General features: G+C 42.7%; 1 protein-coding gene across 1 annotated transcript in view; it reads right to left on the bottom strand.

Annotated features, from left to right (window-relative positions):
* Positions 1-14,578, bottom strand: part of LOC310901687 (uncharacterized protein) — a 134,414-nt gene extending 119,836 nt beyond the window's left edge. Inside the window, exons 1-4 of the mRNA XM_083841776.1 lie at positions 13,971-14,578; positions 6,155-6,222; positions 5,936-6,051; positions 5,357-5,449 (exon numbers count right to left, since the gene is read on the bottom strand). Of these exons, the coding sequence (XP_083697902.1) occupies positions 5,357-5,449; positions 5,936-6,051; positions 6,155-6,200 (255 nt within the window). The 5' untranslated portion in view covers positions 6,201-6,222; positions 13,971-14,578. The remainder of the gene's footprint in view (positions 1-5,356; positions 5,450-5,935; positions 6,052-6,154; positions 6,223-13,970) is intronic.
* Between the last annotated feature and the right edge of the window lie 10,406 nt (positions 14,579-24,984).

Raw genomic sequence — 24,984 nt, 5'->3', positions numbered from 1 at the left:
CTCCTTCTTTCCTTCTGCTGCTTTAATTGACACAAGCAAAAATCCAGCCCAAGCACCGCACGTCACACCCACGCCTGGTAACAGCACGGCCCCGCACGAGTCCCTCCCGGGGTGTCAGGCAGGGTCCCCCCAGCCCTGCGTGCCCGAGCACTGGGAAAAGGCCTGGGAAAAGCACTGGGAAAAAGCACTGGGCCTGGGAAAGGGCAAGGGTTTGGGCGCACCGCTTGCAGTGTCGCTGACCATCAGTGATAATAGCATGTTTTTGTTTTTTAAATACCAGGATTCTGTTCCATAATTCCATAAGTTCTGTTCTAAAAATACATATATATATTATAATAATTTTTTAAAAATCTATATTCTTCTCTAAATTCAATAGCAATAAAACTTCGTTATGCTTTTTTAAAAAAACTGAATCAAGGAAAGTTTATTAAATATTTTTCTTAAACGATGATTGCAATGACTAACAATTCTGGGATAGATAGGAAATACTTCTAACAGGGAGAGGAAAGGGGATGCTGGGGCTGAAATACACATTTCATGCCTACAGAGCAGGATAACCATTTTATGGAATACTGAAAAAGGAATTTTATAGGCACTGATTTTTTCATCTTTCCATTTTTTCATTCCCATTGGGTATGCTGTAAGTTTAATTTACTTGGTAACGCAATAGTGTAATATAGCACTCTGGAAAATGCAGGTTCTAGGTAATGTGTGAAATTCATGGGACACTGCCAATGAATTTTTTTTAACAACAGTTTAAAAAAAATAAAATAAAAGCAATAGGGGTATTGAGATACAGAGCAGATTGACTCTTTATATATGTTATGAAACATTTTTTTAATCTGTTTACAGCAGCCATGGTTGCAGAGATCAAGCGTTAGAAATGATGGCTTGCTTTGTTTCTGTGTAGGCTTGAACTTCATTTTGAAGGAGCTTGATCTGAACTTTGGTTGTCAACATCACCGTGAGATGTAATCAACACAATTTCAGATTGGAAAAAATGCCTGATATGGGAGGACAGCCCAACACAGCTTTGACAAAACCAAGGCTCCTTCCAAGCCACCACTTTATTTTGCTCATCTATACTTTCATTAAACATATTAATATTTTCTCCTAAAAGCCTCAAAACACCATATGCAGAGGGACATTCACACACAAACAAAACTTCATGATGCTTTGCCTCAAACCTAGCTGAGATAGGTAAAACTGTATCACAGATACAGATACAGTATTCAGAGGTAAAGCAAATAATTTGTACAAAGTAAAAAGAAGAGGCAGCCATAAGAGCAATTTGTGTGTGTGCGTTTTTTATTTTTTTAAACACCTGGCTCCCTTTGAGAATATTTCTTCATTTCAGTGTCTTTAAGGGTCTGTACATTCAGGGGTACTTAACCTTCACAAACTCTTAGCATTGATAAAACTTTTTACTTAAGCTTCAGAAAGTGAGTCAAGCATGGATTCTTTTCCAATTCAAATTTTAAACCTGCTTGTTTGAGTTAAATCAGAGACTGGACAGACACATTAGAGAGAGAGAGATCTGATACATGCACAGAGGAAAGGGAAAGTGAGGGTTAGGGCATCTATTATCCTCTCAATTAAATGATATTTTGTTATCTAGTGGCTGTTTTAATGTTTAGTGATAAATTAATAATTGGGGAACAATGAAATAGCCAGCTGATCTACCCATCTGTCAGCCAGGAGTTCGAACCCCAGCGAGCTGCTCCTCGCTCTCCACAAGCAGCATTACCCTGTCTTGGTTGGGATTTTGGAAAGGAGAAGCCGCCCGATATTTTTGGCAACTCACTGTCACTAGTATTTCTGATTTTGAAGCTCAGCCCCTCATCCTCCTTCCAGACCAGGTTCAGACGTCTCCCCTGACACTGTTGGGAGATTTACCTGGGCCCTTCCGACTGTTCCTGACTTTAGGGGCTCTCTGGACTAAGCTGCCCGAGGTGGCCACACAAGAACCCGCGCCCCATCTGCAGCACCCCTGGGCACCGGCCGTCACCCTCCTCCTCCCCACGCTGGGGGGGGGGCACACATTACCCACCTCAAGTGCTTCCTCCCACCCAGGGCAAAGAGCTGAGCGGGGTCCCGGAGCCGAGAGGCATCTTCACATCAACACTTGATCCTCACATGCAGCCAAAGGCACGTGCACCGCCGTCCACTCCCACAAAATCATTAATCACGTGAATTGGAGTCACTGCAGAACGAGCTATTTTTTATTTACCGCATGAAAGAGACCGTAAGAGTAACTGTACGTTTTGACGTGCTCACACCATAAATTATCTTATGTCCATATTTTATCAGGATGCTATTACCCTGGCAGATAATGGTTCATTTTTAGGTTGTTATAGCAGAGATCATAAGGTTCCACCCTCAGCAGCTATGTCTCGTAACTGCCTTTCACTGTCTGAAAGCACAGGCAATTTTTCCATAATAAAAACTGGATTAGCATGTATCAAGAAGAGGTTCCACCAGCTGTCACTTTGAAATCAGGCTACTCTATCCGATGTTCGAGATGATAATGGATAAACCCATAAATGACAAGCAGTTTTCCTGTATTTATCTAATAAGTGGCTAATACAGGCTAGCATCTTCTCTAATAAAACAATATAACAGAAGGAAGGAACAGGCTTAGGCTCTATTTGAATTAAATATGAACTGAGCAATATTGGCACGTGAAATTATAGCATGACAATTTTATTTTATTTTTTTAAATTTTTCACCTGTTGCTGCTTTCTGGTATTATGATTCATTTTCATGCAGTATTCACACAATTCGGTAAGAATAATTTTTAATAGGATCAGACAAAGTTTTCTGAAATCCAACCAATTTTCATTTCCTTATAGCCCCAGTCTTTGTGCATGTATATACGTCAAATAGAGAAAACGCTGCCTACAAACGAATGGGTTCTGCAAGTATGTTTAAAACAGCAGCATTGTGCTGGATGAATTGGCAATAGTAGCAACAGCTTCCAAAAATAAGCAAAAAAAAATCCTATTCATTTCTTATGCAGAATATCAACGAACATATCTGCTAACCTTTTTATTATTAGGAATGACACAACACCAAAATTACAGCTAAAAATATATCAAGATTTAAACTTTCAGCAGAAAAAAAATATCAGTTTACTGAAGGTAAGGCAAAAATTGGGGTTAACTTGGCTATACTAACACAGCTCACAACAAAAGAGATCATCACCCAAAGACTGATGACTGGCTGATGATGAAAAGAGAAAAGAGCTGTCCTGATGCAAGACCGCACCTTCATCTTGCTTGGAAACCACATTTTACACTTTTGCTATCCAGCCGCAGAGGAAGGCGCGGAGGAGCGGCGAAGGCTCTCGCACCTGCCCGCGAGCAGCTGAGCAGCGCGGCCCCTCCAGCAGCCGGGCTTCTGCCGCCCGGCGCAGGCGAGCTGCGGGCAGAGCAGCGCCTCGGGCACGGCGGGTGTGTGAGCGCAGCGCCCGGCGCCCATGCAGGAGGGGACGGGTCCCCTGTCCTGGCACCAGGCTCCAAATGGAGAACGGCCTTCCTCAGCGCCCGGCACTGGTCTCTCCCGTTTTCTGGAGCCCTTTTCTAACTTTCTCTACTCCTCCGTCCAAACCTCCTCGTACATGCCTGCACAGTACTGATAAAGCAGCATCACACGGGAAGAACTTCTGTCTCGTGATGAGAGGAACTTTTTAAGAGGTTTTCCTTTTCAAGATGTTGCTGAGGTTTTTCAGAGCGCCACAGCCCGATTTTACAGAAGGGTCGTGACATGCTCCTTGCAGCACACATGCCTGCAAAGCCACGGGAGTTCAGAATGGGAATGTGCTGTGGCAACAGTCCTCGAGTGTTTGCAAAGGACACGGGGAGGGGGGATGCTGAACGTCACAGGGACAGAGAGCAGAACTAGGACCCAGACCAGGAGGTGCTGCACCTCCCGCACGTGCTTCCCAGGGAAATATCAGCAATGCCATTAGATCACCAGCTCCTCCTCCAGTAGAGGAAGCTCGCATGCCTTTAGCTCAGGATACTGATTCCTACATTCACTAATAAATTAACACAGTCAAATACCTTTCAAACTTTGTCAAATTTTGCCTCCTGCGCTGTGCTGTATATATGGGATACTGTTCTTTCCCTGATTTTCACTGTCTATCAGCTTATATTTTGATGCATGAGACTTAATTACCATTATTATTACTTTACTTTGTGTAGCTACAAATGTTATTAGAGGCCATAAAAGTAACTGAGCCTTTTTCTAAATCCCACCACAACATCTGACGATAACCCTCTGCAGCAGGCATGGAAGCAGGCATCGCCTTTTGCTCACGGAAAAGCGGAGACAACGTCTGGGTGAGCTGGGAGGGGATTTGGGAATAATTGGTTGTGTCCATCTGCAGAGGAAAATGGTATGCCTTGCTTTTTCTCTGGCTCCACAGAAGACGGAGGCGTGAAGGAAACTTGTCACTGGCTCAGAACCAAGTGTCTGCAGCGAGCTAAAAGCAGCTTTCACCAGCACAAGGGAAAACAGGAGAAAACAATACTGTTGGTCACAGGAGAGGGGGAGCTGAAGGCCATAGGGCAAATTCCACTTGCAACATGCAACATATTTTCGTGGGCTGAATCAATACTCTGACGATCGGCAAGGCTTCAGCTGGAGAGAGGGGCATTTGACAACAGAGTAAGCAAGTTCATGTAGGTGTGGATGAGAAACTACGGAAATGTACGGAACGAGTAGCTGAAGAGTAAAGAAAATGCACGACATTGCCTCACTTTCAGTGGGTTCTGTTTTTGTTGTCCCGCTTTGGGAAAGCAGCTTCTCATTTTTTTCTTTGTTTAGCCAGGCATGTGGGAAGGAAAGCAGGGTGTGATGAAGTGGAGGCCTATAAATGCATTTGTTTATTGCATTTTTGTGATTTGTGATACTGTTTTTCTTATTGTTTAGGAGAAACATTTAAAAAAAAAATCACAGATGAGACAGAAAAGGGGAATTGTTAGCAAGAAACCGCAGGCACCAAAGTTCTTGGTACTTCCAAGACATCTCCTATGCAAAGGCTGTAAAATTCCTCACTCTAACCAACTGATAAGCGTTGTTTGTTTTATAAACACTGATCCACACAAAGATTAAGAGACTTTCCAAATGTTTGGCAGGGGCAAAAACTAACAGTACGTCATAGACATCAAGTGCTTCTCTGCACAAACTTGATAACATTTATGTCCTAAACAAATTAAATCTGATATTAAAACAAAAACAATAAAAAAAAACTTTTCCTGCCATCAATTTAATTTTTCCTTACAAATGCACTTCAAGAAAAATAACACTTGGTATGTCTTTAACAGCACTGCAAATCATGAATTAAACTCACCTTCAAGTATTCATTGGATGATCCACTTGAATACCTCCTGTCCAACAGTTCCATTTGGTATAAAATTTCTATCTTTGTGTTCCCTTGGAAAACCTTAGGGGAGGAAGAAAAAGCTGGACTAGATAAATAGCATTCATAAAGCAAAACTGTCCCACAAAACAATGTGGGTCTGGTAATGCTGAAATCAGCTTGCAATTTTAATAGATTTGGTTATTTAGCAACAACCTGTTTGAAAAAAGAAATAAATAAATAAACAGACCATGTGGAGAAGGAGTAAGTTGCTGTTGTTATTCTGTTTCATATTTAAGGCAAGATCACGGCCAGATTTCTATATGTGGTCTAATACAGGGGCCAAAGTCCCTTCTACAACCAATTTTAGCTGAGCTATTTTGTTCGCAACTGTCATACTTTCACAGCAGAAGAAATTGCATTGGGTGGAAGGTGATTTGCATTAATGGGAAATAATGCACAGAGCAGGTGTGTTTGTGAGCACACACAGGAGCTTGCTCGCTGCAGCCTGGCCTTGCCTGGAAACCTTTGCAAAAGCAGGCCCGCAGTATGTCCCCAGCCCAGCCGTACCTCTGCTTTTGGAGGACTTGTGACTTCCCGCGGTGGGCAGCCTGCCTTCAGACTTCCAGACAGCATTTGACGAAGTTCCACATCAGAGATTAAGGTCTTTGTACAGAGATTGAGGTCTAAAGAAAGAAAGGAAGCGGAATAGACATAAATGTAACATAAAATGGATTGACATCGGCTAAAGGGCAGAGGGGGGAGGGAGGCATAGTCATAAATACAAACTTTTCTTTAGGGGAGAAGCAACTAGAAAGACATCATTGGCTCGCATGAAGAGTCCCGCGGTGTGTCACCTAAGCGGAAGAAGGTACAAAAAGTAAATATAAATTGATAGTAACAGTTGAAATCTACAGTTGCTAAATCCCTGTGAGACCGATGACAGGCCACTTGGATCTCCTTTTCAGCAAATTAACGAAGTAGGAAATATTCATCGACACAGTTTGTCATGCAGTAACATGGTTCTGCTGCTCACAGAAGGTTGTTAGACTGCTTCGAGTGCTTACACAAAGTAAGAAGAGGGACGTAGCTGGCCCAGAAGAGTGGCTTGGAGGCCTGATGATGCTGGTGAGCCCTGGCAGACAGGGGTTCAGCAGGGTTCAGCAGAAGTCCCTGCCCCGACAGCCCGGCTCTGCCCGGCTCAGGCACCAGTGACCAGGTGTCCAGAGTCATCTGTGCGCCTGCTGCCGGCAAGGGAAGGCTGCTCACGCTCATCTCAAGGCATTTTGGGGGGATAGCGCTGAGCTCCAGTGACTGTGGAAGGCACTCTGTCACTAGTTTAGCCCAAGAAGCTCCTGTCACATACTTAAAAATAAAAAGTAAATAAATATTTTAAGTTTTGTGTGCTTAAAGAATACAGAACAAGGTTTACTCCATTATGAAGATGAGCACTGCAGTAACCTGCTGCGAGTGTGAAGAATTAAGTGTGGCAGTAACACATGACTTTGAACTTATCTGGGCATGCTTTATTTATTTTAGTTTGCGTTGTTTTCTGGGATATCGTGCCGACGTAAATTGAGATTGTAATTAAACACATGATTATAGATTAATTTAGCTCTATGCAGCATTTTAAATCCGATTATAATTTTTAAATGCTCTTACAAGAACATGATCTATGCAGTGGATTTTGTGCACGCAATTTGTTTTTGCTTTTTTCTTTTCCCCCTAAAAGCTGCTTCTGCAGAATGTGCTGCACTAAATGTATTTGCTTTATTTTACAATCTAAAATAATTCTGGTGTCAAATATGCATTTTTTTTAAGTAAGCAGCACTTTTAAATATGACTAGACCCTTAAATATACTATAGATCATTATAATGAAAACATGAATCTCCCACCACTGCAAAAAGGAGCAAGCAAGATTTCAGTCCTGAAACAGGGGAGCTTCTTACCTTTATGAATACTTCCATTATGCTCATGACAGCAACGGTAAGCTACCTTCTAGATTCTGACTTTTAGAAAATGATACCCTTGAAAGATTATTTATGTTTTCTTCTGTTCTTGTTCTAGCAATTAATGCAATGGCTTTTGAGGAGGATGTGTGATTTTATGCAAGATGAGCTAGTACAAATTATAAGACTTTATTTATACCCCAAACAGATATCATTAGAGCACATGCACACACATACACATATATACATATAAATGAGTGTGGCTGCATATCTATAAATGTGTGCATGTTGAGAGGTGATCTATCTTCTCTGCTAATGTTTTTTGCTAATCTTTTTTTTTAAATTAGATATATAGATAATTATATAAAACTATGCAATTATTTTGCTAACATGCAGACATAAGTTGTATCAATTATGCACAAATATAACATCTATAAATGCTGAAGAAGAAATATTTCCATCAAATTTGGCAAACGTTGGACAAAGCTTGAGAAAAATGATTATATTTCCTTAAGAGTTTTTAAAAATAAAACCCCTTTTCTTATATCAAGTGTTAGCAAATGTCCACTCGGTCTGAATATTTAAAAGGATGCTATGAATGGATAAAAATGATGTGAAAAAAAAACAACAGTGAAAAATACCTTCTCCTTTCACAAATCCCGGTGGTAATTGCATTGCACAAGGAGTTTTGCCTATAACAGCGAGGGAATGTGAATTATTTCTCGTTAGAATTGTGGCTGTTCAGACCCAGACACCCCACTAATACTGCCTTAACAGATCATATTAAAGCTTGGCAAGCCCACCAGGCTTTTAACGTTATCAGGTCAAGCATGCACCCACTTCTGTCTGTGAAACCTACAATAAAAATAATACTTCGCACTTCTGTGGAGTCTTTCATCTGCAGATCTCAAGGTGCTTTGCAGATACTAAATAATTAAGCCTTGAACCGTTCCAGGAGTTGGGTGACAGAAATGGATAACTGTAACACGCACAGCACTGTTACCAGTTTAGGACAGAAGCCAGGAGTTATTTCATTGTCAGCAGAAAACATGGGAGGTTTGGGCAGACTGAATACTGCTGCCCAGAGCAGGAGTACTGTCCCCTTTTTTCAGACTGCCTGGGGAGATGGCACTGGGCTCGGGATGCACCCTCCTCCACAGTTCCTGCCGCATCCCTGGTGTGCATGGGCTAGACTGGGCTGAGTCAAGCGCAGTTATCAAAAATAACCACAGAACAAGCCAAAAACCGCAGCTGTCTCGGTGGGTACCCAGACATGAACACAACTAAACATTGACAGGAGTCAACAGGAGAAGCAGCAGGTTAGGAAAGTAAATTTCTCTGGCACACGAAGAGTTGCACAGCCTGCAACACCTACCCAGTGGTTTTCATTTTTCAGGAACTGCGACTTCCTGGCTTGAGCACAAGGTCGTCTTAGTGAGTGTTTCCCTTTGCCACAGCCTGGACAGTCTCTGTGGTGCCAAAGCTCAAAGTTTGAGCATGTGAAGTGTGAAAGAGTCCTTTGGGGGCAGCGCCTGATAAGCGTGACGGGCGGATGCCTGCATGGAAAAGCGGGCGTTTGGCAGCCGTGTCCAGTGGAGCTGAGGCAGGGGGAGCCCACCCTGGGGCACGGCCAGGGAACCCCTTCGTGGTTCTGGCCCCAGACTGAATGCTTTGGATCTCCTAGCTGGCAATTTGGAGGTTTAGTGAAATGGTACAGCAACACAGATATCCCAAGCAGCATGCGGAGTAGAGAACATACTTCTACACTGCTTCTAGGTTTTGTCTTTTCTTTAAAAAAAAAAAAAGATGAAATTTGTATATACTTTCATTACCTTTCAGAGCCAGATTTGGATGGGCATAAATTACTATAACTTTACTGTAAACAAGAAAGCTTTAAGAACTTTGGGACTTCCTGTTCTTTATTTATGCTCAATCAATATTTTGCAAATATCATTATTTCAAATCAGGAGCCACATGTGAGCTAACAAGCTGGGCTTCCTGAAACACAGGCAAAGCACAGAATGAATTCTCAGGTTAGGCACCGAGCAGACTTTCACCCCTGCTCTAGCATCTGGCATAAAGTGACTGAGACCCTCTGGGCCCTCACATTCATTCAAAAGCATCCCTTTGATTTCTAATCTAACTGACAGTGCATTTGATTGCAGCCCTGCCACCTCCCTGTTTCCTCAGGAGTCTCAAAATTGAAACAAAAAGTAAGACTTCTCACTTCATGAATTTTTTAAAAAGGCCCTTGCATATGTCAACAGGCCCACACTGATATCAACAACAGTACATGTCAGTCACTGCTGGTTTTATGCTCCCCAAAGTATTTGCTTAATCTTTTACTGATGTTTAAAGGTACATGGCTTACATTAAAAGCGTGTTTTACACTTTACAAGTAAGGGAAAGTAGACTGAGAGTTGAGTATTTTTGAACAGTCTCGTGATTGCTGTCCTTATGTGTTTACATCAACACCAAAACAAAGACCAGTAAAAATGTTGCTGCTGAACGTGGCAGGGGACATGGTGGCAAAGGACATGGAAATGACTGTGGCAGTCAATGCCTTCTGTGCCTCGGTCTTTACCAGTCAGTCTCGCCTCCAGCAGCCCGAAGTCCCCAGGACCGAGCCTTACCCTGGGAGGAGGAGCGCCAGGTCAGGGAACATCTCCGCGACCTGACCAGAGACGGCTCTGTGCGCCCTGACAGGGGGCACCCACCAGTGCTGAGGGGGCTGGACAGCGTCATCACAAGATCTCTCTCTACAACCTTTGAAAGATCTCAGTGACTGGGGAGGTTCCTGAACTGGAAGACAGCAAACGTCACTCCTGCCTTGGAGAAGGAGGCCAGGCTTCTGACACAGGCTCCCATGAAAGCCTCGTTAACAAAGCGATGGAGTAAGGACGACACGTGACAGTGAGGTGTACTGAGAGCTGTCTGAGCGGCTGGGGTCCAAGGGCTGTGAGTAGCGGCACAAAGTCCAGCTGGAGGCCAACCGCCAGCAGCGCACCTCAGGGTCAGTACAGGGCCAATGCTATTTAACACCTTCATTAGCGACCTGGATGATGGGGGTGCCTGACGGAGGGGCAGATTTGCAGAAACACAAAATGAGGAGGAGAACTTGACACTGGAGAGTTGCGTGGATGATGAGTAGCATCTTTCCTACAGGAAAGGCTGAGAGAGGCTGGGACTCTTCAGCCTAGGGCAGAGAAGGCTCAGGGGAATCTGATCCATGTGATAAACACGTGACGGGAGGGAACGAAGAAGATGGATCGAGGCTCTGAACAACAAGAGAGTGAGAAGCAATGGGAACAAATTAAAATAAAGGAAATTTCATTTAAACCTAACAAAAACTTTTTATTATGAGAGGGGTCATACACTGGCATGAATTGCCCTGAGAGGATGTGGAGCCTCCATTCTCGGAGATATTCAAAACCAGTCTAAAAGTCTAAATTAAAGTCCCATGAATGCTTATATGAAAAGTGAAATCTTATTATATACTTCCAGAGATACCGCATCTGTGTTGTGTGTCAATCTCAGGTGACCGTGATCATTCCTGGTGGCCCTTCAAACAGGGCTATCTGTTTTTTTTTCAGTGACTGGTTTTTTGTTTTTAGCACAATGCAGAATATATATTTTTAAAAAATAATAGGATAGGGAAATAAATGTCTTATTATCTAAAAAAGTGAGCAATGACATCTCCAATTAACTGTCAGTATCTCCTGCACCGACAATCAAGAAATGCAGTATACCACGGAAAAGTAGACACCGGTATAACAGAACTACCAGTCATGGTCTCAGGCTGGTCTAACTAGATGAAAGCATGGCTGCAGTTAGCCTGAAGTCACATTAGATTGAAAGAAGTAAAAATATCAAGACTGCTATGCCATGTTGGAGTCATGCTGGAGAAGTTGGTCCATACCTACCTGAACACCCACTTTATGGATATTCATGTTAGATGTTTCACCGAAATGTTTCCCTGGATTGGAAGCTCCTTGTTCACTAAATAGAGCCAACAGCTTCGCTATCAGAACCTCTCCTGCAGGAAGGTATATCCAATCCTGGTAAAAATATTTTAGGCTAATAATCTAAATAGGATTCAAAGCAATCTAAGATGTACAGAAACACTCTCTCTTTTCAGTTGTTTCCCCTATTATTTATGTTTTTATATTTTTGTATGCATTCTTTACTTTGTATCAATATAGTAGCATGAATTTAAAATTTAATACATCATCATTTATCAGAGATAACAGGGCATGAGCGCTGCCCTAATGCTCTATCTCCCGCCTTCACCAGGCAGTCGGTGACACCCATCAGGCAGGATCGGCACCCACCCCAGCACACTGTTCACTGGACAGTTGAATTTTGTCACTGTTACAAAATGCCTCAGAAGAGATCTGTATATATATTTATCTCAGAACATGTTTATTTTAAACAATGAAGTTGTAACATAGAGAACTAGCTCTAAAATAGTATGTTTGCCTAATAAGAGGCATTTTTCTCTTGTAAAACCCTCTATTAAAGCCACTTTGCTTTGTTAACTTTCATAGCATGTATCCTCACTATAGCCTTCAACACCTGAAAAATTAGTGGAAGAATTTGACTGATTATAGAGGCTGTTTTCCTTGTTCCACTGCTTGTTCTAAAAGGGATACTCAGCAGAACTTGCATTTTTTTTTTTCATTTTGTGCTGTCTGCATGAGTAATTACCTCCCTGATTTCTGAGATGCAATTGAGTAGCTTCCACATTAGAAAAATCCAAAGATTGATAGAGCCATCTCTCCTAAAGGATTAGTTTGCTGCTGTAATTCCACTGAGTAGGTCATTCAAATAGCAAAATGCTACAAAGTTTAATTTCTCTTGTTTGTAAAAGCCAGGTATTGATACCTATTTAAAAGAATCTGAAAAGGGCTGGTTAGCCTTTTGAGGGGAAAAGTGTTTTCACATTCCTGCTGCGCCTGCAGAAGGGCAGGGGGAGGAAGAAGATGCTTGCATTTGCAGAACGGATCAGCTCAGGGGCTAGCGATGTGCAATGCCAGAGACCAAAGGAAAGACAACTGTGCAAAGATTTTGAGAAATAGTGCACCCTCTTATAAATTGGTGTGCAGGTTTCTCCCATGGCTTAAAGGGCAAGTTAGTTGTCTTGGTAACTTCAGGATGTCAAGGGAACCGAGTGCTAAGTACCCAGCACACCTGTAACCTTACCGAATGGAGGAGAGCAATGCCCGATGGACGGATTTGGAAACGGTCAGAGGCAAAGAGATTTTAAATGTTTTCACATACAGGTAATCAGCCCCTGCTCCATTCAGGCCTGACAATTTGTGTAAGGTCACAAAAAGGGGAAGAAAGGATAGAGTTAGCCAATCTGGTATTACAACATGACTTACATTCAAAGCATTTCATGCATATGAGAAAAACAGCAACATGAGTCTATTTCTAAACTTTCCACGTTATTTAATATATAGCATTTATGTATCAGGTAATTTAATTTACTGGAGAAATTCTGGGAAAAGTTTGGAAATCTTTCAGTATTAGAATGCCTTTTCATAAAAATCTATTTTCCAAATATTTGAATAATGATGGAAGACATAACAGGTAATAAGGCAGGAATTCATCTAAACATCATGATATAACCTTAAGTGGTGTAGACTGTAGCTATGATTCTGATTAATAATTGTGCCAACATCATTTTACCAGAAAAATATTACTGACTTCCTCTATGACTCTAATAAGTGTTTTTTTTTTAATCTAGTTTAAAGAAAAAAAAAACTAAAAACATGTTAATCTCTTGCACTCACAAAGATACAGCTTATTATGGTCCTGGGGAAAATACTAAGAAATTATATGTAATAAATAACACTTCTCAGCTTCTCAAGTAAATAAACATTTTATTTCTGTTTAACTACTACAGCATCCACATACTACTTGGGATCATACAAAGCCTATTTCTCTGTCATGATCCATATCCCTATTTGGTGTAAACTGAGCTCTACTGATGTCAAGAGAAGCTCAACAATTTATATCAGCTAAGGATCTAGCAGTTAATTTAAAAGGCAAGAATAAATCGTAGGTCTGCTCTGAAGTCAGTTTAACTGAAATGCAAAAGATCTTTGCAGGTTAGGTGCACATTTAATTAATTGAAATTCAACCTCCCTAGACAAACCACAGATGCTCTACTTATTTAGCACAGCGTCTCCTAACCAGCTGCACTAATCTATTCAGTAATACTACCCTGTAGCTAAACATCTGGAGAAACCTAGGAAAGAGAATAATAAATACTGCTGAAATCCTACTAGGCAGACACCTGAAAGTGACTTTACAGAAAACGGGGGTGTGATTGGGCGTGTGGGTGGGAAACAAGGACTGAAACCTAACACAGCCTCAGAGGGAGGAAAGTACTATAACCGACATAGATAATGTAGGTCAGTCTGGTACTGTCTCAGCACCCACAGTTATCAGCCCGGTGATTCAGATTGTACATTTTCCATTTGTACTCTTTTTTTACTTGGAAACTGCCAGCTGAAATACTAACACAGCGTTCTTAAACTCAGATGGAGATATATCATCACAATTGCACAGACTGAGCATAAATATTTTTTCAATTATTTCTGGCCACCTCTCCTTTGGACATACACCCAAACGTAACGACATGTCTCACCGTGATGTCGTCTCCTGGGTTGCCGCCCTCCCACAAAGATGCTGCTGTGTGTCTCTTCAGCAAGGCCGCCAGCAGGATGCTGAGCGGCGCTCCCGTGCCACCACCCAGCGCGCTCCGCACTGCAGCCCGTCGGGTGCAGCCCCACTGCCCTGCACACGTGCGCCTCCGCATCAGGACCTGGGGACAGAATACAGATATTTGTAAAAATTCAGAGATCTTACATGAAAATGGCACACATGGTGAAAGAGGAACGGCTGCAAGAATGACATAAATAATCTAGTTCACTGTGTCTTATTCTGAGTGCAAACAGTTTGGGCCTTTAATTCATGTTCAGCTCAGTCACCTAATCAGGGAAGCCGGAAAAACAGCAAGGGAGTAAATCTACAAAATTTCACCTCTGTGCATAATACTTATGCAGCACGGAAGCGTTACCAGAATTTGAGCTCAGTTTCAGTTTTCACAGGATCAGAACCGAAGATAAATAGACAGGTATGAGAGGAAGAACCTTCCCAGCAAGTTGCTCATTTTTGAATAGAAACACTCATATTTAAAGGGCATTCTCTAGGAAATCTTTTTTTTTTTTTTTTCCTTTCTGAATGAAGAAAAAGAAAACTTTAAAAAATGACTAGATTTGGTAAAATTCTCCAATGTGTCATTATCGATATATTTCCTCATTTGATTTCATTTTAAGTGACAGTTTGTGACTGGTAAGTAAGCCATACCGGACACTGCTCTTTTTGGGAATGTTCCTCGTTGAGCAGACAATCCCAAGCACTGTTTAAATTATGTCATATTTACGTTACACAGAATCTCAGAATAGTTTGGGTTGGAAGGGACCTTATAAAGATGATATAATCCCAACCCCTTGCCATGGGCAAGGACACCTTCCACTAGACCAGGTTGCTCTGGTTTATGTAAACCAGAAAAAAAATTAGTTTTCTTTTTGCATTAGCACTGTGGTAACTTTCCGGGGCAATGTATGGGATTTCTTAAACCACAGAATTATTACCGTCCATTTTTGAAGCTATGGGGTAGGAACACGGTGTTTTCCAAAGAAAGACAATGAGAATTTTGCCTCACTCTCCGTTGCAGGTTAGGATTCTAAACAACACGTCTTGCCCAGGTCTCAGCTCAGCACCTGTGGCATGTTAGCTGCCCTGGTGGGGTTCTTCCTAGGCTGAATAAAATTCATGTTTCATGTTTTCCACATGTCACTAGAAAACTTCCTAATTTTATAAGAGGATAAATAGCCAAAAGGCAGAGCACAGTAAGTTAAATAATCTCCTCCCTGCAGTACTAATTCTAGGACTTGCTATCTCGGCATCTGATGTCGTGACACCAACGATACCTGAGCGATTGGCAAGTGGTCAGAAGGCATTATTATGAAAAGGAAAAGAGATGAAGTTGGAAAACCTCTCTATCAATCTGCCAAGCTGTCAGAGATGCTTGTTCTGAAACAATTCCTCTCGTTTCCAATAGATTATGTCAGAACTGCATAAAAGGCATAGACAGTGAGTCTGGAGACAGCCACCTCCTCTCCTGAGCTTTGTTCAAACAATTTGGGGTAAATCTAACATCAGTTCCAGATGACAGTAAGTCTGGCACCATTAATTCAGGAAGCCTGATGCACCTGAGCAGAACCCAAGGGCATGAGGATGCCCATCCCAGTCCCTCCCTCCCTACCCAGGAAAAGTCTCTCGCCTAGGGGATGGGTTCTTCATTTTGAACTGATAATGCCTGATGAAAAGACGGTGTTTGACAAAACAGAAATTAAACACAAATGGTAAACTCCACATCCATTCTGTGCACCAATAAATGCACTGCAGTACGTCCCACAGAGGCAATTAAAATATAAAAACAAAGGATTATTAGGAAATTAATGAAATTAAGGAAAAAAATTATCAAGCACCTAATCTGAAAAAAATCAGTAAGAGCAGACTGAAGCACTCAATGCTAACCACAGAGCTCACGCTCAGGAAGGTATCAAAGGACATTTGGGGATGTCAGAAGGGAAGAAAGGCAGAGCGCTAACTGTCTGAGGACTGCAGAAACACATACAGACAGTGCAAAAGAAACCGTAGGTATTACAGAGCATCAGAAAGGTACGACAGACATACGTGAGGATGGTGTTGGTCAAACTAAAAGCATCCCAGCGGTTCAGGGTGTTCCTTTACCCAGACTTCACAGGCACCCAGCGTCAGCAGGAACAGCGAGCAGGCTCTGGGTGCTCGGGTGAGAAGCCACCAAGGCGGCTCCAGGCTACATGGGCAAGGGCAGCACATTAACTGCAAATTTTCGAACAGTTCTCTGGATATTCATCAAGGGGGGAAAAATGGTGTCAGTCATGCCCAGACAATCACGGCAACAATCACGGGAACCCCAGGAAAAAAAATATGAGCTGGTGATCACTGCTGGTTGCACGAGACTGGAACAAAAGAACTTTGCACTGCCCCAGTCCCTGAATTAAAATCACGGCCAGCACGTGCTGAAGCCTGTTACAGCACAGCATGCCAGGCTGAAACACACAGGTAAGAGGCAGCCACGCCGCGTGGGAGCTTAACAAGTGCACCTTATCATTTACTGTGTCATAAAACAAGTACTAGGAAGGGAACTGTGAGGCACAGAGATTTCACATGGAAGAGTAAAATTCTGTTCTCTGGGGTCAGGGAGGGAAACCTCCGGAACAGCTAAACCTTGCCTGCAGCAGGTGGTTACCAGATGTTAATGAAGCAATAACTGAACCACCCTTTAGTATTCACCAGCAACAACACAGGGGTCCTAAAAAATGCCGCGCCTTCCTCTCACACACCCAGACAGCATCGCCCGTGCCTCAACCCCACCAGGCAACGTCTGTCTCGAGTGCCCCTAGTAATGAAACCTGTGTGCTCCGCACGCTGAACCCATTTCCGTGCTTGCCTCTTCTTACAGACTGGAACCTTGTAACACCGGCAGCAGCTCTCCCTTCCTGCAATTCGATTTACCATTTCCCATCCTACCCAAGCGAATGTGAAAGCAGATCACCCGCCCCCTTTTGGCGGCGGTGTCTCTATGTATTTCAAGACTGTTAATACACTTTCCTTTAGAATCCTGTAGAACAGGCAATGCCTCCTCTCTCAACATTTCTTCACGGTCACAGTTGCTACAGTTGTCATCACACACAGGTTTGCTTTTGTCTGCCACAGTTCCTAACTCTCTCAAAACAGGCTGCCCAAAGCCGGGTACTGCACTTCAGCTGAGCTCTTACCCATGGTAAGCAAGTGGCACAGGCAGCCCATGATCTTAGGGTCCTTTTCCTTTTTACACAATCCTGCGTGAAGTCGGCCTTTTTCAGAGAAACACCACAGTGCTGACAGTGGCTCAGTTCGCAAAGCACTGCAGTATGGTCTGTAACTCATAAGCACCGAAAGCTACTATGATTCACATCATTCATAGCAAAACCTAACAAACACATCTCAGCGGCTCTGGTTCTAGAGCGCACACCGAAACAGTACAGCACCCCGATCACCTGCAAAGCATCGGACATCAACACCGGCTAGGTTCTTCTTCTCAGTCCCTCAAACCAGCCCTACATCCTGTTCCTTGCCCCAACAGACACCCCGGGAACTCCTTCTGTTCCCCTCCCCTACCCAGCCATTTCCTTGCCTCTTGAGCTGCTGGTAGCTTGGTCGGGAAGATTTTCTTAGGCATTGGTGAGTGCCTTGCACGATAAATTATTATATTGTACTGTAGAAAATAAACTAATAGTCTCTCTTCACTTCATTATTTCATTTTTAAAAAGATACTCCCACAGTATGACTTCAGTCTCCATTCAGTCTCTCCTTCTATAGCTTTTCATCTTCTTGCAAGTTTCACACTTCCGAAACTCCATATATCACACTTGTTTCCTAAATTCAAGTGTACGGCATTTCTGAACACAGGAGCGTGTTACCCCTGCCCCACCTCTGATCACTTCAGGCAGGGAGAACTCCTGATACTCTGCTTAACAGATCTTTTTGTGCTGTTCCAATTAGTTCCATTGTTTATCTTAATGGAGAAAAAACTACCACTTGAATGCCGTAAAATCAGTAAGACATTTATGTTAGTTTAATAATTGCTACGTGGAGTTTTTCTATATTTACATTAGAAGCATTTAAGATGTTTAGACAGAGTTGTTCACAGACACACATTGCAATAGAGTCCCTGCGGTGTCAACTGTAGATAAAAAAACACCCACAGCACACATAGCTTGAGAATAGCCTACGTAAGTAAATACAAAACCTGTTTGGCATTATCTGGAATACATAAAAGAATATAATTGGGTAGATATCTGTTTCTGAATCTGCAACTCATTCTCTGTAACATGGGTTAAGCAGCGGTTGTTTAAAGGTGACGGGAAAGCATAATTGAAAATTGAGCTAATCAGAGATTTCTGTGCTGAATTACCTCCGTAGCAAGCTGCAAGTGTGGGAGGAAGAGGGAAGACAAAGCAAAGAGGATTCCTTGCTTGCTCTCAACATTGTAATGTTCTCTTCCCCTTCTCCGAGTCTCCAATAAGACAATACATCTTTGAGATGATTAAAATAAAATGTAAAAACATCACACATTTGTTTTATGCAACTACATTTCCAAATATTAACCATCACTGCCCTTATTTGTTCATGAGATGATAAGATACTATTGCCAGATTTTATATTTTTAAAATTTTCTCTGTGCTAGCTTTCAAATTATTTTACATTCTTTGCTTCAGGGTGCCAATGGGGACTGGAACGAGAAGTGGCTGAACGGTCATTGCGTTCCTGGCCCCAGCATGCGCTAACCGCAGCCGAAGCACCACGGTGTCTCCCAGGGCCTCCTGGACACACATGCCAACCCAAGGGGTCCACGTACGAGTTAGCACTGCTACACACTTCCTAATTGTCCAAATCTCAGAGCGTGAAGGTATTTCTGAGGCCCTGCCCGTCCATGTTCTCCTAGACTTCGTGACTACACTTCTCCAATCGCTCACCAAAAGGCCAGGTTGACAAGCAGTGCGGGGAGCACTGCCTGTGAGGTAGCCTATAGGGCACCATGAGGTACGTATGAGTGCTGAACGGCTGCGGAAGCTGGGCACAGATGAATTTTTGGGATGAGGAATAGCTAGATACCAGGTGAGTTTCCATCGGAGAGGAGGAAATGGAAATTACGAGCAGTTAGATTAGCTGATTGCAAAGGAAAACCCGGAGCTAATGCTGGCTCCAACTCCCTTGCTATCCCCGCTGCTATCTGCCCCTTCGCTCCGACGAAGAAGAGAGCAGAAGCCACGGGCTGCTGTTTACCAGGAGCCATAGCAACTTCCAAGACCATTAGCTGCAATCACAGGCTGCTCCACTACCTGACTGAAGGGCTGGATGTGTGATATTTAGTCTGACCTATAAAAATATCTCTGGAGCAACCTGCGTGCATAAGTGTCACATCAAATGTTTGTCATACAAAGTATGTGACACTAGGCACCTGATGGAGCATCACTGCAACTGAAGGGGGATCTGCCCCCGCAGGAGGCTTACAATATTCAGCTCAGATCCTACAAAAATCAGCTGGTGACAGTAATCATAGGCCGTGACAAACAGATCCCCCTCTCGGCTTTACTTACAGGATCCCTGTACCCTCAGTTACCAAGCCCTTCCATTAAAGATGCACCTTATTACAAGCGCTGACCCAGAGTTCTCCTTAAATGCCACAAAAGCTGGCAAAATGTCACCTGATGAAACCCTTGGCACGAGGACAGAGCTCTGGACACGGACAATGAGCAATGTTTGCAGGTGTGGGCGCTCCTGAAGCACAGTGGCTGGGCAGGCGAGCCCTCGGGTGGCTGAGGGAGCGCGGCCGCACCCGCACCCCCAGGGGAGCAGTGGGATGCGGTGCTCCCCGGGGGTCACAAACAGCACGAGATGCCCTCAGAAACCTATCTGTCAGAGATAAGCTTCAAACCTCTGGGTGGGTGTTCAGCCAGAGCAACGGAGCCTACTGCACTTACAGATCTCCTCACAGAAGGTGCTCCTACCGAACAGCACCTCCGTCACCCGTGCGGTTCCATTCAGACCGCCATCCATCTGTCGTCCATTACTTTAAATTCACTGGTACCCTTCTCACATCAAGCTAGCCTTTGCAAGCAGGTATTAGGAGCCACCTCGAAACCCCAAGAACGCTACCAGAGATCCACCAGGTCTCAGCAAAGAGCCGAAGTTTCTGGGCCTGGGCTCTTGGTGGCTGCGCCCCGCACGCGCGCGGTCTCAGGCCTGCTGGCAGTCCGCCTGCAGCACCCCACAGGATCGCAGCTGTCCTGTCTGTGTGCCTGGACTGCAAGTTACTGTAGCACATCTCACGAGGGTTATAATAACTAGAAGAAGCTGTACAGATTTGCCATATTGTAATCATGACATAATTATAAATATTACAGTTTTAGCTGAAAACCCCTCTGTCATTTCCACGCACTGCCATTTCACAGACGCAGCTCCGGGGCACAGTAAACTGCTCTCTCCCAAATTTAAAAAGCTGCTGTGTTTCCTTCTTCTTCAGACACAGTCACAATTTCAAGTTCCACCGGTTTATTAATATTCATAGCATATTATGAATTACTTATCCTGAGTTACAGAGGCTACTGCAAAATCGAAATGCAGGGTTTGTAATACTGCATCCTGCTACAAGGAGCTGTTTGCGCACTTCTCATTTCTTTTAAACTGCCACCTAAACGGAGATATTACGGTCTACTGATACAAGGCCCAGAGTAAGACTATTTATTTTAGTGGCTGAAACAGTGATTTAGGGAGTGTTGGTCCTCTTAAATTCAAGCTCTTACATTCTTTAGATGCTTTTAAATATCTCATTTGAAGAGCCTGCCTGACTTCACACATGACTTCTGCAAAACCACCCAAGAAGTATGGTTTTTATTCACTTATGTACATATTTGTTTATTTTATGTAGAGTTAAGATTCTAGATGAAGCATATTTGCAACACCTGTCTTAGCAAGATCACATAGACTAGCTCCCCCATGTGAGGAATGATCTGGCTATTTTTGACCTCAATACAAAACAATCTACAAAAATACCTCCTCCTGACATAGTTGGGAGAAATGCCACGTTACGTGGCCATGGCGTCTGGGTGAGTTATATGGAGCATCTTCTAGGCTCCCTTTGGACAATGGGCCCTTGGGAACACAGCCACAGAGCCACACAAACTTTTTGCAGTTCATTTGCCTTTATTTAGGGAAAAAAAAAAAAAAAAAGAAATTGTTGTAGATTGTAAATAATTACAGGAGCTGTTTGAGGGTATTCTGTCTGTTAACAGGCAACGGGCAATAAGAGGCCTCACAAAGTATATGGAGTCTAAAATACAGTACATATAAGAATTTCAACAAATTATTTGCTGTAATGAAAAAATGTTGTTGTTTTTGAAGGCTAATAAAAAGAACAAGGTTTCATCCAAATTTAAGACATCACTCTGCTCTCACCAAACATCTTGCCTGTATCAGGCATTTGACCTCTATATCATCTGACCTTTATTTTGTAGTATGTAGAATTGAAAATGAATTAATATTAATTTTCCCTTTTTTTTCTCTCTCAAAAGTAGGCTATTTATTCTCACAACAACGTTACAGGGCATTAATTAATGTGGCTCTTTTAGAATTGGTGCTTGGGGACTTGAACATAAAGCACTACCAGTGTATGAAATCATGCCTTTGGCACTCCTTGATACTAGAACCAGTTGGAGAATGTATATTCATTAACTTGAGGTCTCCTTCGGAATTACCAAGACCTACAGAAAGAATGAACTGAAGCTATTCCTTTAAGAAATATGGCTCTAAGCAAGTGTTTACTTGATTGTTGCCAACATTTTTGAAAGCCCAGCAGTACACGAATATGATGTTCTTGCATAAGAATAGTTTTATGAAAAGAAATAATATTTACTGGGAGTTATTATGGCCCATCAAAAACAATGGAAACATTATATTACCACCTCTTCAAAACAAAACAAAAAAAAAGATTCCTAGTACAGTACTGGAGAAGACAGGGAAGACTTAATACATATGTTCCTTGTGTTTGTCAGAAATCCATATCTTTTTCCGATAACTGGCACCTTTTAGAACTGTGTAATTCGCTAAGTCTATAAACATTGTCATATGATCTTAAACACCTGCTGGAGAGACAGGAATAGCTCACGGCCACAGAAACTATTAAGCCTGGTGATTTATAAATGATTTTTAAAAGGTAAACTAAATCTAAAAATACTTAAAACACAGAATCACTTAAGCAATTCAGTATTAATCTAGTGTTTCCAATAAATTCACTTTTGAAGTATATGATCAGCTCTGGTGACATCAAGAAAGTTTACTCCACTTCTTTTAGGCTAAATGCATTTTATGTTTTGATCATGCCAGTAATGTTTTAAGTTTCCTCATATGTACTGTTGTTTCTTTTTTGTACTTCCCAACTACATATAGCAAATTCCTGTGTTCCTGTAAAAGACAAGACACTTAAAAATATCAAACTCTATAGGCTGGCTGGTCACGTTTCTACTTGGGAAACAACGGTTTTCCCAAAACCTTCCTTGCCTGCCTCACAGCGGGATGGCCAGGCGCTTTGTACAGAAACACGGAGAGGCCATGTCCCACTTGCCACTCCTCGATCACACCGCGTTTGAAATTGGTGTGCACGCAGTCATGTTCTCAGGACTTGAGATGGCTATAGGAATTACAGCCTGCTAGGTGCTTCCTGAGAGTGAAAACGTGGAAGAGCTCAGGCTGAGTAACACATTCAAATGGTGGGATTACGTGCTTGGCAAACCTGCATCATCTAAGCGGTTCAGGAGAGCCGTTCGGGATCACAGCAAACTGCAGCAAAATAAGGTACAGTTAGAAAAGCAATGCCTGCACTTGCTGGTCTCACTTGGCATTCACAGCTATCAAACACCACAAAAGGATTAAGTATAGAGGAAAAAATTCTAATAAACTGAAAAAAAAGTGGTGGGTACTCCTATGGTATTCCCAACAAGGATAAATTCTGCATTACGATTTACTCAAAAATATTGCAAAAATAGGCAAAACTGCCTTTCCGTCACTTTTTCTCAAACCAATGCCGAGATAAATGTACAAAAGGATGGCTTTCCTTTGCGAGCATAAGCCTTGTAAGGAAGGGCGGTAGCATCCTGTTGCAATGTCACTTAAGAGTAAACAGAGGTGTAGCTATAGGGGGGACTTCTGAATGAGCCAGTGGGGAGCATGCATCTCTGGTCCACTTCTCCCATATATCCCCAGTTATTTGATTCATCACCTGCCCTCCCAGCGATAAAAATTAATAATAAACTTCACTTTACGATAGCTCGTGTCTGAAGAAAGTCACCCGTACGCAGCAACTCCTGCACGTTACCCACCAAGCACCGTGGGTGCCCGGGAAGGGCTGTGCTGCTGAGACCGCTCGCTGTGCACGTGCCGTGCCGCACGCCCCTGATACCAAAGCTGGAGACAAATCTGACAGAGGTTTTCGTGGTGCATCATTGCTTGAAAATGCCATGCGGAAGTGTCAAAAGAAACACAGTCATGGGGTTCCCGCTGCATGGCAAGGACCTGTTAAGATGCTGAGATGCGCTGACGGATACAGATCCCAAGCAGTCGGCAGCCAGGGTCAGGCTAAATAACCCAGGTATTATCAAATTTCTTTTTCACAGGTATTCAGGTATTAAAATGACAAACTGCAGGGATGACTGCTAGCCTGGAGACACTGCTGTTCCATAATTTAATGTCTATTTTTTTAAGTGCCTGAGATTTCTCTGTAAAAAAATAATGAACTTTACAAAATGTCACTTTTACTAACAGAAATTATGGCTTAAATACCTGAATATGAATATTAAATACAAAAAAAAAAGTTCATTTAAATAATGCTAAGGCTGTGACACAAACTGACAAAAGCTGGGAAATGCAGAGTCACAGCTGACATTGTCCTTAATTCACACAACTGTTGGGAAGGGCAGCAGGGCAAGAGTGTAACTCCAGGCATGGTCTTAAGTCTGAAGACTTTGATTTCTGTCATTTTGTAATCATGCCTTAATATAGTTTAAAGAAATTTTTAATCCCCCTATTTAGCAGAAGAAAACATTTTCACAGAAATTACCAATTACTTTTAATGCAGTTTCTATGCTTGCTTCACGGGTTGCTCTTTTCCTCACCTAAAACAGGAGTTAATAGCATTATCCAGAGGTAAATATATTGCCCAGAAGCACTACCCAAGATACCGTCTACAAAAGCTGAATCCCTTATCACTCTTGGCTTGATCAAAGCGGAAAAACTACGGAGAAATGGCATGAAGGGCTTGTAGCGAGCTGCCCTGGGCTGCAAATCCAGGCAGGGCTGCTAGTGGGATGCCCCAAAGCGGTCTCGTGGAGCAGCAGGGCCCCCCAGGCCCAGCCTCCCAGGGCACGCGCTCCAGCCCCGGGCCACCTCGGTGAATGTACCGGCAGGTCACAGTGACGAAAAAGCACATATACACGCTGCTACATCTCGTTTTGGCCATGCAGTTACAAATTATCTTATCGTTTGTATTTTGTAAGTAGAAAGGTTAGAGCACCTGGTGAAGTCTGAGTTTTGTGCAAAACGACGTGTCCACCTGCCTGCTGCCCAGAGGTCTGCAGCAGAGCAGATCACTGCTCCATCCAGGGAGAGGGAAAAACCTGAACATCCTGAAGTGTTCGCCCTGTAAAGGAATTCATTACGCCAGTTTTATTGTGGAAATTGCATACTGCTACTAATGAGAATGCTAGTGTGGGATAGAATGTATGACTTTAACATCGCTGTGCCTTGTGAATGTTATAAAGAAATGAAAAATGAAATCTCCCACAAAGAAATACAATATAATCAAAATACTATCTGCAAGCTGGGCTTAAGAACTTCAACAAGAAGACAACAAAGCATCAACCCAAAGAAAAGGCCGTATTTTCCTGGTTATTTACAAGTTAGTATACTCTACCACCTACTCATTTCTTAAAAATGAAACTAAAACAATACCT

The sequence above is a fragment of the Anser anser genome (assembly GCF_964211835.1).
Source record: "Anser anser genome assembly, chromosome: 6".
Lineage (NCBI taxonomy): Eukaryota > Metazoa > Chordata > Aves > Anseriformes > Anatidae > Anser > Anser anser.
Note: the sequence above shows the minus strand (reverse complement) of the source record. Positions and strands in the feature narration are given on the sequence as shown.